The sequence below is a fragment of the Tamandua tetradactyla genome, chromosome 7, assembly GCF_023851605.1.
Source record: "Tamandua tetradactyla isolate mTamTet1 chromosome 7, mTamTet1.pri, whole genome shotgun sequence".
NCBI classification, from domain to species: Eukaryota; Metazoa; Chordata; class Mammalia; order Pilosa; family Myrmecophagidae; genus Tamandua; species Tamandua tetradactyla.
Window position 1 is genome coordinate 101,954,430 of NC_135333.1, and position 16,666 is coordinate 101,971,095.

General features: G+C 37.2%; 1 protein-coding gene across 1 annotated transcript in view; it reads right to left on the reverse strand.

The window, feature by feature from the left end:
* Positions 1-16,666, reverse strand: part of LOC143691704 (uncharacterized) — a 54,558-nt gene that overhangs the window by 15,507 nt on the left and 22,385 nt on the right. Inside the window, exons 2-3 of the mRNA XM_077170617.1 lie at positions 2,421-2,449; positions 1,739-1,796 (exon numbers count right to left, since the gene is read on the reverse strand). Of these exons, the coding sequence (XP_077026732.1) occupies positions 1,739-1,796; positions 2,421-2,449 (87 nt within the window). The remainder of the gene's footprint in view (positions 1-1,738; positions 1,797-2,420; positions 2,450-16,666) is intronic.

Genomic DNA, 16,666 nt, shown 5'->3' on the forward strand with positions numbered 1-16,666 from the left:
AGCCGGTCCAGGAAGTCGCCCGCAAAAGAGGGGCGCTGGCCACCGCAGCTTGGGAAACTTGCCTCTCCGAGACTCTCAGCCGGCCCGGGAAGGAGGGAGGGAGGAGCTCCAGCCGCCAGCTGCCGCGGTTCGGGGAAGCACGCACCACTCAGGGATCTCACCGCAGCAGAGTCTCGCAGTCAGTCTAGCCAGTCCAGACTTGTATACGCTGTGTGTCCATTCCCTGCTGTGGCCCCAGGAGCTGTTCTGCACTGTTTCTGTTCACCTAGTAGTTGCTCTGGAGGAGGAACTAAGACGCGCCTACCTTACTAAGCCGCCATCTTGGCCCCGCCTCTCGTGGCACCATTCTTAATATAAAGTTATATGATGTACTATTTAAACAAATATTTATTAAACACACAATAGGAAGTAGACACTATTCAGGGAAACCTCAGTATCATTTATAAGACTTCCTTCTTCCTTACCCAATCCCCATATATAATGTAAGTTTATCACTAAGTATTATACATTCTTCTTCTCAAAATCCTCAAATGTAATCAACTTTCAAATCTAACCAGTTTCTACCTCTTCATCCGTATCATCTTATTCCATTTCTCCCTGGCCTACTGTTAGAGCTTTCTGACTAGTCTCCCTAATCTGCTCTTACTCCCCTCTAATCCAATTTTTATATGAAGCCAGAATAAGCTTTAAAATCACTCATGTCTCCTCTTATGTAAAACTTTTCAGTGTTCTTAAGATGAAAAACCAAATCTCTAGTAACATGGCCAAGAAGCATGATCTGGAAACTGCTTTCATTTCTGGCCTCATCTTGTATCTCTCCCCCTAGCTCAATAATCTGTCACAATGGCCTTCTTTCTGTTATATGATCTCACTTTATTTTTTCTTATCACAGGTCCTTTGCCCAAGTTATTCCATCTACCTGAAATGCTCCTCTCATCCTTTCTGCCTACTTAACCCATCCTTTAGGTTTCTACTAAAAGAATACTGACTTAAGTAAGCCATCCCTGACTCTCTTAGAGTAGGCCAGGTCTTCTCTGTTTATAGGTGCTTATAACTGTGCATCTTTAATCTTATAGTATTCTCATGGTTTATAATTATACATTTGTAAGAATAGTCATTCAGAAATTCTTAGAAAAAAAAATCAAGATAAGGTAAATGGTATGGTTAAGACAACAGGATCTGAAATCAGGCCGTTGGATTCAAATCTCATCTCTACCACTAACTAGCAATAAGACCTTAGGTTTACATGCTACCCTTTCTCTAATACTGGGATAATAATAGTAACTACCTTATAGGATAGTTGTGATAATTAAATGAGAAAATATATGTAAAGAGATTAGAACAATGTAGCACATTCTATGTGCTCATTAAGTGTGATATCATCACCATCATTATTAGTGCTTTGATTAATGATGATGATTTTGACTATTCTGAAGACCCAAAAATTTACCCAGAAGCATTTCTGATAATGATTTTTAATTGAAAACTAAGTTTAGAAGATGTTAATAATCTTAAGAGGCAAATGCATTTCAACAACTTAAAATCCATTTCTGGAAAGCTAGAAGAAAAACTAGAAAAGTAAATATGTTTGAAATTCTTGGGATTTTAAATATGTGCTAGAATGTATCTTGAAGTATTGGTTATAAGTGAATTAAGTATGAGACTCTTCAGTTACTTCTTCTTAACTCTAACCTCAAATGATATCACCATTACTATTTTTGTATGTTTCTAGTCTTACCTTCAATATCCAACAAAGTCAGGAATGTTTTCTTCTTATCAGTCTCATAAGCTTTTACCTGCCATATGCATTGAAATATTTGGTTTTTACATTTACTTATTTGACAAATGGAATCTATTATAGTATACCTAATAACACATTTTCTAGTAACCAATATTTGTGTAATCAGAGTCTTAGATAACAGAAATAATTTTAGTTCTTAGTAATATGGTAAGAAATTTTAAAGATTGTTTAAATGAATTATGAAATGGAATACTATGAAACCATTAAACATGTATCTTTATACTACATGGAGAGATATTTATAATATCAAATAAAAAAATAAAATTGCACATGTAGAACTGAATCTTAGAAATTGTCTACATGTGTTCATGTAATTAGAAGAATGTCTGGACTATACATCAGAATGTTATGGTAATACTTCTGTTTTCTTTGTTATATTAAGTATCTGTTTTTTTTTCTTTTCAAATATCTGTTTTATAATTAAAAAATGGTAAATCTACTTCCACTTAAGAAATAATGGAGAAGCACATGCAGATAACTTTTTTTGGGGGGAGGGTGCATGGTCCAGGAATTGAACCTGGGTCTCCTGCATGAAAGGCAGGCATTCTATCACTGAACCACCTGGGCACCCTCAGATGACTTTTTAATTGAAGTTTTAGAACTTAATGTGAATACTTACTTTACAATGTCGCCATACCTGGAAAATATCTGGAATAAAAGACCACATAATAATTTCCAATTCAACTTAAAATCATAAACATAAACATTACATTTTCAAGATGTATACACTGAACTAAATTCTTCATTAGAGTTTATTAAAAAGCTTAGCCTTCAGTCTGTAGAGCAATCAGACACTAGAAAGTGGATTTATTTTTAAATTGATTTTAAACTATGAAAACCATGTCAGAGAGCAGATTGAGATTAGCCCTGCTCCATTGGAAAATTAGAGAAGGGACAGGGGGGTGACTGAGGCAGCAATTCGGGAGTGCGGCTGACATAGGAGAGCCTTCTGTACCACAAGGGCCAGCCCTGGATGCAGAGGCTGAGGAACTGGGACGAAGAAAGCTGAAGCCTGGCGTGGAGGCATGGAGCGGTGGAGCACACGTAAGTACACGGACTGGTACATGGGACTAGGAAGTAAGCCAGGTCACGTTCCTTGGATGCGCTACCCTCACCAGTGCAGCCCCATGACTGCAGATTCACCCGACACCCCATGCACCTGAACCCCCTCAGTCGCTGCCATTCCCAGAGCTCCAGGTGCCCCCACCCCAACAGGTGCACATACCTGCCCCACACCCACACCCCAAATGCAGCCCAACCCGTCTCTCCTACACCCCTCCCAGGCACTGCCTCCCCTTCCTTGTTCCCTGCAGGCTGTTACCAGCACATAAAATTTGCAGGCACTAACCTCCATACCTAGGCTATCCCCGGCCCCCCCTTCCCAGTACTGTTGCATAGCTTCACCCTGCTCTCCCTGAGCTCAGCGTATCTGTCTATGGCACTCCCAGGCCCACACATGTACACGGGCACCCAACCACATCATTCAGCTCTGGGAACTGCACATTACAGCAGTCCTAGAACCATGCAGGTGCACAGCCCTCACCCTCACTTCCCAGCTCTGAGAAAGTGCCAACCTGCACAGCCGTGTCACATCTGCCCCCAATCCATGAAGGCATAATGCTGCCACAGTTCTATGCATGTGCAAAAGGGCCCCGTGCCTTAGACCAGCACACACCAGGGTTACATCCCCTTGACTGGTGCATCTGCACAGCTACATCCTCCCTGGATGCTGGGTGCCCGTGTTCACAAGCACCAGCATAACATCCCCAACCTGTGCCCATACCTTCCCTGAAACAAATCACTGTACTGACTGCTCTACCCTGTGCCCTGCTCCCTGCTGTACAACCATCCCACAAACACAAGGACTTAGATTACTGAAATAAATCAACTCCCACAGTAAATCAATCAAAGCATCTACTTGCGACAAAGACAGCAGATCACTAAGCATATCACAATGCAGACAGACATAGTCCTGCTTAATGACCAGATTAAAACACCTGAGGAGACACAGACGTTGGAACAACTAATCAAAGATGTTTATACAATTCTACTTAATATAATAAGCGGGACAGCAAAATGACATAAAGGAGATCAAGACAGTAGAAGTGCACAAAGAATAATTTGAAGTAATAAACAGAAAAATAGCAGAAATCACAGAGATTAAAGACTGTTGACCAAATAAAAAACATATTAGAGGCATACACCACCAGATTTGAAGAGACAGGAGAAAGAATAAGTGATATAGAGGACAGGATAATTAACTTTGAAGACTCAAAACAGCAAATGGCAAAAAAGATGGAAAAAACTGGATGGGCACTCAGGGAGACAAAACAAAGCACACAAATATAAGAGTCACTGGTGTCCAGGAAAGAGAAAAGAGGAATAAAGGGCTAGGAAGAGTAATTGAGGATATAATGGGGGAAAACTTCCCAACCCTCATAAAGGACATAAATATACAAGTCAAAGAACCCCTACGAATTCCAAACAGAATAAATCCAAATAAGCCTTCCCCAGAACACACATTAATCAGTCTGTCAAATGTTGAAGAGAAGTAGAAAATCCTGAAAGCAGCAGGAGAAAAACAATCAACTACATACAATGGAAATCAAATAAGACTGAATTCAAACTACTCAACTCTGAAGACAAGAAGGCAGTGGTATGATATATTCAAGATCCTGCAAGAGAAAGACTTCCAGCCAAGAATTCTGCATCCAGTCAAACTGTCCATCAAAACTGAGGGAGGGATTAAAGCTTTCGCAGACAAAGAAGTCCTGAAAGAATTTGTCAACAAGTGACCAGCCATATAAGAAATACTAAACGGAGTTCTGCCAGTTGAACAAAAAGGACAGGAGAGGGAGGTCTGGAGGAGGGCACAGAAGTGAAAAGTACCACTAAGGGTAATTTAAAGAATACAAAGAGGAAAAGGGAAAAGAATACATCGATCTGACAAATAAAATAAAAAGATAAGATGGTGAAATCAAGAAATGCCTTTTCTGTAATAACTCTGAATGTTAACGGACTAAACTTACCAATTAAAAAATAGAGATTGGCAGAATGCATGAAGAAATATGATCAGCTACATGCTATTTACAAGAGACTCATCCTGGACACAAGGATACAAATAGACTGAAAGTGAAAGGATGGAAAAAGATCGTCCATGCAAGTTATAACCAAAAGAAAGCAGGAGTAACTATATTATATTGGACAAAACAGACTTTAAATGTAAAAACATCAAAAGAGACAAAGAAGGACAGTACATACTAATTAAAGGGTCAATTCACCAAGAAGATATAACAATCATAAATGTTTATGCTCCCAATCAAGGAGCTCCAAAGTACATGGGACAGACATTGGCAAAATGAAGGGAGCTATAGATATTTCAACAATAATAGTAGGAGACTTCAACACACTACTCTCCTCTATAGATAGAACAACCAGACAGAAGATCAACAAGGAAGCAGAGAAGTTAAATAACTTGATAAATGAATTAGACCTTACAGACATATATATGTTGTTGCACCTCAAACTCAAGGGTATACATTCTTCTCTAGTGCTCCTGGAATATTCTCCAGGACAGATCTTAGGCTGGGGCACAAAACAGGTCTTTATACATTTAAAAATACTGAAATGCTTCAAACCACTTTCTGTGATCACAATGGGATGAAGCTGGATCTCAATAACCACCAAAGAATGAGAACATTCACAAATATATGCAGATTAATAACACAGTCTTAACCAGTGGGCCAAAGAAGAAATTGCTAGAGAAATCAGCAGCTACCTGGAGATGAATTAAAATGAGAATACAACTTATTAGAACTTATGGGATGTGGCAAAGGCTTGGCTGAGAGGGAAATTTATTGTCTTGAATGCCTATATTAAAAAAAAAAAAGAGCAAATATCTAGGACTTAACAGCAAACCTGGATGAACTTGAGAAAGAACAGTAAACTAACCCCAAAGTAAATAGGAGAAGAGAAATAACAAATATTAAAGCAGAGATAAATGAATGGGAGAACAAAAAATAATAGAAATAATCAATAAAATCAAAAGTTGGTTCTTTGAGAAAATCAATAAAATGGATGGGCCACTAGCAAGGTTGAGAAAGAAAAAAAAAAGAGGATGCAAATAAAATCAGAAATGAGAAAAGACGCATTACCACAGACACTGAAGAAATAAAAGAAATCATAAGAGGATACTATAAACAACAATATGCCAACAAACTAGACAACTTAGATGAAATGGACAAATTCCTGAGACACAGAAACAAGGTGCACTGACTCAGGAAGAAATAGAAGATCTCAACAAATCAATCACAAGTAAAGAGAGTCAATCAGTCATCAAAAGTCTTCCTACAAACAAAAGCTGAGGGCCAGATGGCTTCACAGGGGAATTTTACCAAACATTCCAGAAAGAACAAACAACAATCCTGGACAAACTTTTCCAAAAAATTGAGGGAAACAGGAATTGTACCTAATTCATTTTATGAAGCTAATATCATTTTAATACCCAAACTGGGTAAAGATGCTATAAAAAAGAAAAACTACAGGCCAACTTCCCTAATGAACATAGATGCAAAAATTCTCAATAAAATAGTAGCAAATAAAATCCAACAACACATTAAAAGAATTGATACACCATGACCAACTGGGATTTATACCAGGAATGCAAGGATGGTTCAACTTCAGAAAATCCATTAATGTAATACAGCACATTAACAAATCAAAAGGGAAAAATCAAATGATCATCTCGATTGATGGTGAAAAAGCATTTGACAAAATTCAGTATCCTTTTCCAATAAAAACACTCCAAAAGATAGGAATCAAAGGTAACTACCTCAATATGATAAAGGGATTATATGAAAAACCAATAGCCAGCATTGTACTCAATGGAGAGAAACTGAAAGCCTCTCTGCTAAGATAAGGTACAAGACAAGGAAGCCCACTGTCACCAATATTATTCAACATTTTGCTAGAAGTTCTAGCTAGAGCAACCAGGCAGAACAAAGAAATAAAAGGCATCCAATTGGAAAGGAAGAAGTAAAATCCTCTTTGCAGATGATATGATACTATACTTGGAAGAGCCTCAGAAATCTGCAGCAAAGTTACTTGAGCTAGTAAACAAATTCAGCAAGGTGGTGGGATATAAAATAAATGTGTAAAAATCAATAATATTTTATAACAGGCAATGAGCTAGGTGAGGAATCAGTTAAGGAAAAATTCCATTCAAAATAGCAACTAAAAGAATAAAAAACTTAGGAATGAATTTAACTAGAGAAGTAAAGGACATGTACACAGAAAACTACATAACATTGCTAAAAGAATCAAGGAGCTCTAAATAGGTAGAAGGACATTCCCTGCTCATGGATAGGAAGGCTAAATATAGTTAAGTTGTTTATTCTCCCCAAACTGATTTACAGATTCAACAGAGTACCAATCAAAATTCTAACAACCATCTTTGAAGATTTGGAAAAGCTAAGTATCAAATTCATCTGGAAGGGAAAGAGACCCCAAATAGCTAAAAGCATCCTTAAAAAAAAGGATGAAGTGGGAGGATAACATTCCCTGACTTTAAAACCTATTATAAAGCGACAGTGGTCAAAACAGTATGGTACTGGCACAAAAACAGAAGCATTGACCAATGGAATCAACTTGAAAGTGCAGAATAGTGACAAAATCTATGGTCAACTGATTTTTGACAAGGGTCCCAAATCCTCTGAACTGGGACAAAATAGTCTTTCCAATAATTGGGCCTGGAAGAACTGTGTATCAATAGCCAAGAGAATGAAAGAGGACCCCTATCTTACACCCTCCACAAAAGTTAACTCAAAGTGGATCATACACCTAATTATAAGAATTAGCACCATAAAGCTTCTAGAATAAAATGTAGGGAAACATCTTCAAGACCTAGTAATAGGAGGTAGCTTCCTAAACTTTATACCCAAAGTACAAGCAACACAATTAAAAATAGATAAATGGGAACTCTTCAAAATCAAATGTTTCTGCACCTCAAAAAACTTTGTCAAAAAGGTGAAAGGCAGCCAACTCAATGGGAGAAAATATTTGGAAATCACATACAAAGAAATCATAGAACTCAACAACAAAAGAACAAATAATTCAATAATAAAATGGGTTAAAGATATGAATAGGCATTTTTCTGAAGAGAAAATACAGATGTCTCAAAAGCACATGAAGAGATGCCTATTTTCAATGGCTATTAGAGAAATGCAGATCAAGACTACAATGAGATACCACCTCACACCTATCAGAATGCCTTATATTAAACAATCAGGAAACTATAAATGTTGGAAAGGATGTGGAGAAACTGGGACACTTATGCACTGCTGGTGGGAATGTACAATGTTGCAGCCACTATGGAAGACTGTTTGGCGGTTCCTTGGGAATCTAAATATCGAGTTGCCCTATGATCCAGCAATAGCACTATTTGGTATATACCCAGAAGAGCTGAAAACAACAACAGAAACAGACATTTGTTTACCGATGTTTATAGCAGCATTATTCACAATCGCAAAAAGATGGAAATAAACCAAATGCCCATCAACTGACAAGTGGATCAACAAAATGTGGTATATACATATGATGGAATATTATGCAGCAGAAGACAAAGTGACGTCCTGAAGCACATGACAAAATGGATGAGCCTTGAGGACATAATGCTAAGTGAAATAAGCCAGACACAAAAGGAAAGATACTGTATGATTCCACTTTTATGACCAGCATAAAGGTATAATCAGAGACTTATAATACAGAATACAGGGGACTTACAGCTACCTGGAAGCTAGAGATGGGTTGTGGTAGTTAGATTCAGGTGTCAACTTCGCTAGGTGAAGGTGCTTAGTTCTATTGGTGTGGACATGAGCCAATGGCACGTGAACCTCATCTGTTGTTGATTATATCTACAGTCGGCTAGGAGACATGCCTGCTGCAATGAATGACGTTTGATTTAATTGGCTGGTGCTTAAATGAGAGACTCAAAGTAGCACAGCCCAAGCAGCTCAGCACACCTCATCTCAGCACTTGCAGCTCAGCCCAGGCCTTTAGAGAGGCAGAAAGGAATCATCCTGGGGAAAGTTTCTGGAACCCAGAGGCCAGCAGAGATTGCCCTGTACCTTCCCACATATGAAGGAACCTCGGTTGGAAGTTAGGTGCCTTTCCTCTGAAGAACTATACGTCAACTAAATAAATTCCCTTTTATTGAAAGCCAATCCATCTCTGGTGTGTTGCATTCCAGCACCTAGCAAACTAGAAAATGGGTGAACCATTAGCTAATGAGGTTGAACTCCAATGTAAGTGAATAGATAGGAGTGAAGGTGATTCTCCGGTGGGTCTAGAAGTGATATTACCATATTGAAGATGAACAAGAGTGGAAGGGTTGCATATACATATGTGTCTCACTGACTCACACCAGAAATATGAATGAGTTCTTGTAAGAATTACTTCAAATGATTCTTGTATAAAGAGTGTTTAAGGCCAGGGTACAGGGGGAAAACTGCTATTGCATGCTATGAGCTATGTTCAAAAGGAAACTGTCAGCACTACCACAGCAGCAGCAGAGATTAGTAATGGGGTGAAGGGCAAGAGTTAAGAGGAGGTTTAGATTTCCTATTTGGTAAGGGTGTGCTTATTGGTTTTCTGTCTCTTGGGAACAATGAAATTATCCAAAATTGAGAATGTTGATGGTTTGTGGTCTTTGGGCCCTCTACATGATATGTAATGAAAGCAGGTGACTGAAGGATGCACTCAAGAAGTAGAATGACAAATGATGATGTATACTTATTAATGAAGGCTGTGCTGCTACAAAAAGGAACATGTTGTGAGGCCTGCAATAATGTGAACGAACATGTGGGACATTTGGCGAGACAAAATAAGCCAGAAACAAACAAACAAAAAAAACAATGGTATGGTCACCATTAGAAAATGTTTGTAAGAAACAGGGGCCTAGATTGTAAACTTTTAGAGCAGGCACATTAAGTCCAGAGTGGTGATAATTATTTCTGGATTTTGAGAGGCTGTTATAACCTGATATTTAGAGATAAGAAAGAAGCTGAATAGGTTGGGATTAAAGTAATTCAGAACATAGAGGTAAGGAAGATAGTGTCTATGTTTTAGAACCACACATACTCTTTGAGACCAATGGAAGATTTATTTGATACAGAACTGAAATTTTCTGTAGTGCATAATCTAATTCAACCTATCTGTATAGCTCATTTGAACAATTGAAACACAGAGAGCACAGAACGAGAAAGAGGTCCTTTAATCCTGTATAGATTATTGTAATGCCTGGATACATCTTAGAGTATATCAAGCAGATAATCAAAAAGTACTGGCAAAGTCCCCTAAGGGAGGGGAGAAAGACTATGGAACTATTAAAACTTATCATCAGGGAATCCCCTGATACTGTGTCAAATTTTAGGGACACTCAATAGGCCATGCCCCTGATCGTGAGGCTTATCCTTGTGAAGTTTATGTAGGTAGCGGAGAAGCTTAGACCACCTATAAGCATGCAGAAGAGCTACTTCTGGAGGACCTCTGTTGCTCAGATGTGGCCTCTCTCTAAGCCCAACTCTGCGAGTGAAATCATTTCATACTCCCTACATGGGACATGACATCCAGGGGTGACAGTCTCCCTGGCAACGTGGGAGAGGACTCCCAGGGATGAATCCAGATCTGATACCATGGGATCAACTATTACATCCTGACCAAATGGGGGAAAAGAACTGTAAGTGATAAAGTATCAGTGTCAGAGAGAGCTCAAATAGAGTCGAGAGACTACTCTGGAGGTTGTTCTTATGCAAGCTTTAGGTAGACCTTGCTACTTATCATAACATGCCAACCCCCAACCAGGACCATTTTAGCCAATCCTAAAGAACACTTAAGGCAATTTATAAGATTCCACAAGTGTTCCAGGCACTAGAGTAACTTGCCAGAAACGTACAACCTCCTGATGGGTCCCTGGTCCAGATAAGTCCTGAAACCTACCAGCCTCTCCAAAACATCAGATAGTTCCATCCTCCTACCCCACATTAGTGAGGGACCCTTCCAATATCACAAATTTAGAATTGCCATAGCCCAAACAACCCCAATGAGAGGTATGGAAGGATCAAAGTTGACGGTGGAATTATACATAGAAGATAGGACTTAACAAATGAATATGAACGCTGAATCATTAAATTGATATCTCTTTTATTTGCCAGTATTTTAGAGCAGCTAGAAATAAAAACCTAAAATTGTGAAATTGTAACCCCTGTCAAAGTCTGAAACATGTTTTACAACTACTTGTGGTGCTGTGCTTGGAAATTTGTAGCTTTTTTGTATATATGTTATTTTTTTCACAAAAAAAAAGAAGGAAAAAAAGTTGATTGTGATGACAAAAAGTTTTCAAGCCCTCTAGCCTCCTATATTCTGGAGCAGCTAGAAGGGACAATATGAGAGAATTGTTATGGTAGCCCATGACAAACTCTGGGATATATCGTGTAATCACTTTTTGGAGAGTGCTTTGAAAACTACTACTTTTTAATTTCTTTGCTTTGTATATATGTTATACTATATTTCTTTTTACTCTTAGTTAGTATCTTGATAGTTCTTTAGAGCTGGTCCTCTCATCTCCTTTAGTTCTACATATTTACCCTAAGCAATCTTATTTACTTCTAAGATGTCAGCTGCTATCTACAAATGAAAAGTTCTATTTATCATATAAAGCACCTTAGAAAAGACTTTTAGGAATATTATGTTTATAATAGCAATACAATTTTGAGTTATATGATTAAGTTGTGTACTGCTGTAATGTAGCATAATTGGATTGTAATTTTAGCAACACTGAATTCTGAAGGCCAGGTACAGTTTTCTATATAATAAAGATCTTAGGGCTAAAACATTCATTCCCTGGAAAAATTAGAGGTTCCAGTTCCCTTCTTTATCCAAATTTTCAGAAAAACTTAATTTACAAAATATGATATGGTACATAATAGATTATTAGATGTGCTAATAGATTATTAGATGTGATTTACATGTATTAAACTTCTCATTTCTTCATGCTCCAATCTTCCTATCACCTAATCAAGAGGAAAAGGAAAACCTTATAGACCTGCTGAAGTCATTTTTTCCTCTGTTCTAGAAGGCCCTGCTTTTTGAGGTATGATGTCCTTATGTTGGGAAAACTTTGTTTGCTTTCTCCATTTTCATTCCCAATCTTGTTCCTCATACTGTCCTTCCTTAGTTGGTTTTCTTGGTATAGAAAGCCCTGGAAATTTTTCTTGATTCCTAGTAACTGTCCCTGCTTTGTAGCCTGCTTAAGTAGAGTATTTCTCTTTCCCAGAGGTGTATGTTCTAGGGTATGGGTTGTATTATTCTATTAAGAACATGTGGCCAATACAAATTTAATGAAAATAAATATTAAAAATTATCTTTAGCTTCAGACTTCTTAGCTCTAGTCCCATATAACCAACTGGGTAAATGAACACTTTGACCTAGCTATCTCTTTATTTTATTTATTTTTTTACGTGTTTTTTTTATTGTGAAATATAACATATACAAAAAAAGCAATAAATTTCCAAGTATATTTTTTCCAGTAACCTTGATTCTTTTTTATTAATTTTTTAGTTTTTTTTAAAAAATATAACAAATGCAAACATTCTTAACTTTTGATCATTCCGTTCTACATATATATTCAGTAATTCACAATATCATCACACAGTTGCATATTCATCATCATGATCATTTCTTAGAACATTTGCATCAATTCAGAAAAAGAAATAAAAAGACAACAGAAAAAAATTCATACATACCATACCCCTTACCCCTCCCTTTCAATGATCACTAGCATTTCAATCTAGATTTAACATTTGTTCCCCCTATTATTGATTTTTATTCCATATGTTCTACTCGTCTGTTGACAAGGTAGATAAAAGGAGCATCAGACACAAGGTTTTCAGAATCACAGTCACATTGTGAAAGCTTTATCATTATACAATCATCTTCGAGAAACATGGCTACTGGAACACAGCTCTACATTTTCAGGCAGTTCCCTCCAGCCTCTCCATTACATCTTTTTTTTTTTTAATTTAATTTAATTTTTAAATTTTTTAACATAAGATCATTCTGTTTTACATATATAATCAGTAATTCACAATATCATCACAATATCATCGCATATTCATCATCAGGATCATTTCTTAAAACATTTGCAACATTATGAAAGAATAAAAGGTAGAGAAATATTGGAAAGAGCTCAGAGATAGAAAAACACTTGGAGAAATACGCATGGACCCACAGAAGCACAGAGACATTTTGGAAACAAGTTCCAGAAGATGCTCCCATGTCACAGAGAAAGTCCTGGTGCCAGCAACATTTTCCTAGAGCATGTATCTCCCTCTTGATACCTCAATTTTGAATTTTCATGGCCTGAGAGCTGTAAATTCGTAACCTAATAAATCCCAATTGAAAATGAAAAAAAAAAACACCAAACATTTGCAACAATTCAGAAAAAAGAAAAAAGACAACAGAAAAAGAAATAAAACGAAAACAGAAAAAATAAATAAATTATACATACCATACCCCTTACTCTTCCCTTTCATTGATCACTAGTATTTCAATCTAGATTTATTTTAACATTTGTTCCCCCTATTACTTATTTTTATACCATATGTTCTACTCATCTGTTGACAAGGTAGATAAAAGGAGCATCAGACACAAGGTTTTCACAATCACACAGTCACACTGTGGAACCTATATTATTATACAATCATCATCAAGGAACATGGAACACAGCTCTACATTTTCAGGCAGTTCCCTCCATCCTCTCCATTACATATTGACTAACAAGGTGATATCTATTTAATGCGTAAGAGTAACCTCCAGGATAACCTCTCGACTCTGTTTGGAATCTCTCAGCCATTGACACTTTATTTTGTCTCATTTCGCTCTTCCCCCTTTTAGTGGAGAAGGTTTTCTCAATCCCTCGATGCTCAGTCTCAGCTCATTCTAGGAGTTTTCTCAATCCCTTCCAAGTACATTTTAACAAGTAGTTATCAAACAGATTTTAAAGTTTGGTATGGGTTACAGTTCCACAATTTTTTGTTTTTTCTTCTAGTTCTTCCAAGGTGATGGAGGCTAAAATAAATATCAATATAATGATTCAGCATCATACTCATTTATTAAACTTGACTTTCTCTGTTTAACTCCGCGACCACCTTTGATCTTTCTCCCACTTTAGGGGATTTGGGCTGTGCCTATTTTAAGTTTTTCATATTGGAAGAGTCTGTCAATAATATGGGATAGGGGAATGTAACTAGTTGATGTTCTGGAAGGGCTGGCCCCTGTGCATTTCAGAACTTATCTGGTCCTGGGACCCATGTGGAAGTTGTAGGTTTTGGAGAGTTATGCTAGTGCTTGGAATCTTCGTAGAATCTTATATAATGTCCTAGGTATTCTTTAGGATTGACAGGAATGGATTTGGTTGGGGTTTTGCAAGTTATGATGGGTAGCAATGTTTAACTGAAGCATGCTTAAGAGTGACCTCTGGTGTAGCCTCTCCACTCTATTTGAATTCTCTTAGCCACTGATACCTTATTTGCTACACTTCTTTTCCCACTTTTGGCCAGGATGGCATTGTGACCTACCTATTTCTTAACACACCTTAAGTGGAATTCATTGTTTTTCTTCTCATATCCAGTTTGGTAAGTGGCAGCAACATCTATCCAGTCATCTCAGGCTAGAAGCCTCACTAGACGCTTTCTTCCTCAGAGCCCATGTTCAATCAGTCATCAAGTCCTCCTTAACACTTCTTCAATCTGTTCTCTCTTCATTTCTTCTGTTGCTGCCTTAGCTTAGGGCCACATCTTCTCTTGCCTGAACTTATCTATTAGTCTCCTTAACTCACTTTTCTGCTTCTAGACCAATTCATCTGTCACACCATTATAAGTGTAATTTTTCTAAAATTCAAAAATTGATAATACTTTCCTGATTATAAACTTTTCAGTGATTCCCTGTCACCTAACAGATAAATCCCATACTTCTTATCATCCATGGTCTATCCTTCCCAGTATACTGTATTTCATGAAAATGCTGTTTTCTCTGCTTGGAGTATCCTATCACCTTTTTTTCTATTTGGCACATATCAATTTATCCATCAGGACTTCTGAAAGAAGCTTTTCCAGCCTCCCCCTCCCTCAAAAAACAAGAAAGTCAAAATACCTCTAAATCTTGTACATACATTATCAAAGCACCTGTGATATTTAGATTTATTCTCTTGCTTGAAGGCAAGATCAGTTCCTATTCATTGGTTTTCTGAGTGGTCAGGAGAGTGCCTCATATAAAGTAGGCACTCATTCTATGGTTTCAGCAATTTTAAAAAGTTTAGTGTGCTTATAGCTGACTTCTATAAAAAAATCAATTGTAATACATATGAGTGTTTCTGAAAAATAAAATTATTAATTTATTAATAATTTGGGAAAGGTAAATGAACAGAATTAGATTATCAAGTCCACAGAGATTAGGACTCATACTTTTCTCCTTTTTTCCTCACAATGCTCAATAGATGTACTATACACAATAGAAATTCAGTTAAATAAGACTGTAAAACTGAGAAAACCATTATAATGCTTCTCAAACTCGGGCCCTTATCTGCAGAGTTCAGTCGTTTGCCAGAATATTAATGAATCATAGGGCCCATTTGGTCCATTTGTATAGCAATAGTTATTTAAAGAAAATATTAATTAAAACACCGATGTTTATACTATGAGAATACAGAAAACCCCATGCAGTTGTAAGGTAACATAACATGTGAAACTACAAGAAAATTTCAGGTTTGCTAAACCTCCAGCCACCATCTTTTAAGGATATTATGTTCAAAAAGTTTGAGAACACTTAAGGGTAACTAGGACTAACCTATGCCTTTAAAGCAGTGTTATTCAAAAGAATTTGTGATGATGGAAGTGTTCATGTACAACAAACATGAACCAAACATGAACCCCTGGCCAAATATAGCTACTGAGGACTTAAAACGTGGCTTGTGTGACTAAGGAATTTTGAATTTTTATTTAATTTTAACTAATTTAAAACTAAATTTAATACGGTAGTAATGGCTACCATATTAGACAACATAGACTTATAGACTATGATTACGGCATAGTTTAGAGAAATTCTATGAGATCTACATAGTTATGAAAGTTTTATGTGTGGGGTAGGGACTTGAGGATAGTACGATTTATAGTGGGAAAAGAAGGCACTTCCAACTGTTGGGCATATTTATGAAGGAAGAGGGCATCACTTATTCATCTTTGAGTCATACTGAACAAGCAGAAGGCTGTTCACCAAATAAATAGCTGCGTCTGAACATGAGAACACTTTTTATTTGTAAAGATGCTTGTTTCCCAGTAACTGCAGTTGAAATTATACTTCAAAATTCCTTTAAATTTTAAGTAGTGAGATTTGGCATGTCCAAATGGCATATGTTTGAGCCAATACAAATTCACAGTGGCCTATCTCAAGTGGGCTCACAACTCTGCCGCACAATTCTTTGACATGTCCCTAATCAGCATTTTCTGTTCCATTAACAGCTATTCTGAATTTTCTACAGTCTCTTAAAATCTCCTATCCGCCTATCTTCCACTTAGCAGATGACCTCAACTACTTCATGAAGAAAATGGAGGCAAGACCTTTCTACAAACTTCTTTACACTCACAGCTCTTATCCTTGCATTCTCCTGTCCAAGGTTAATGCTGCTGTGTTTCAGTTCCTCTCCTCTTCTAATTTTATCTTACATATTCAGGCATTTCTTCCTGTTCATATAAACATACTCTATTTTCTCCCACTTTGTAAACAAACAGAAAAATAATCCCACTTTGGACCCTG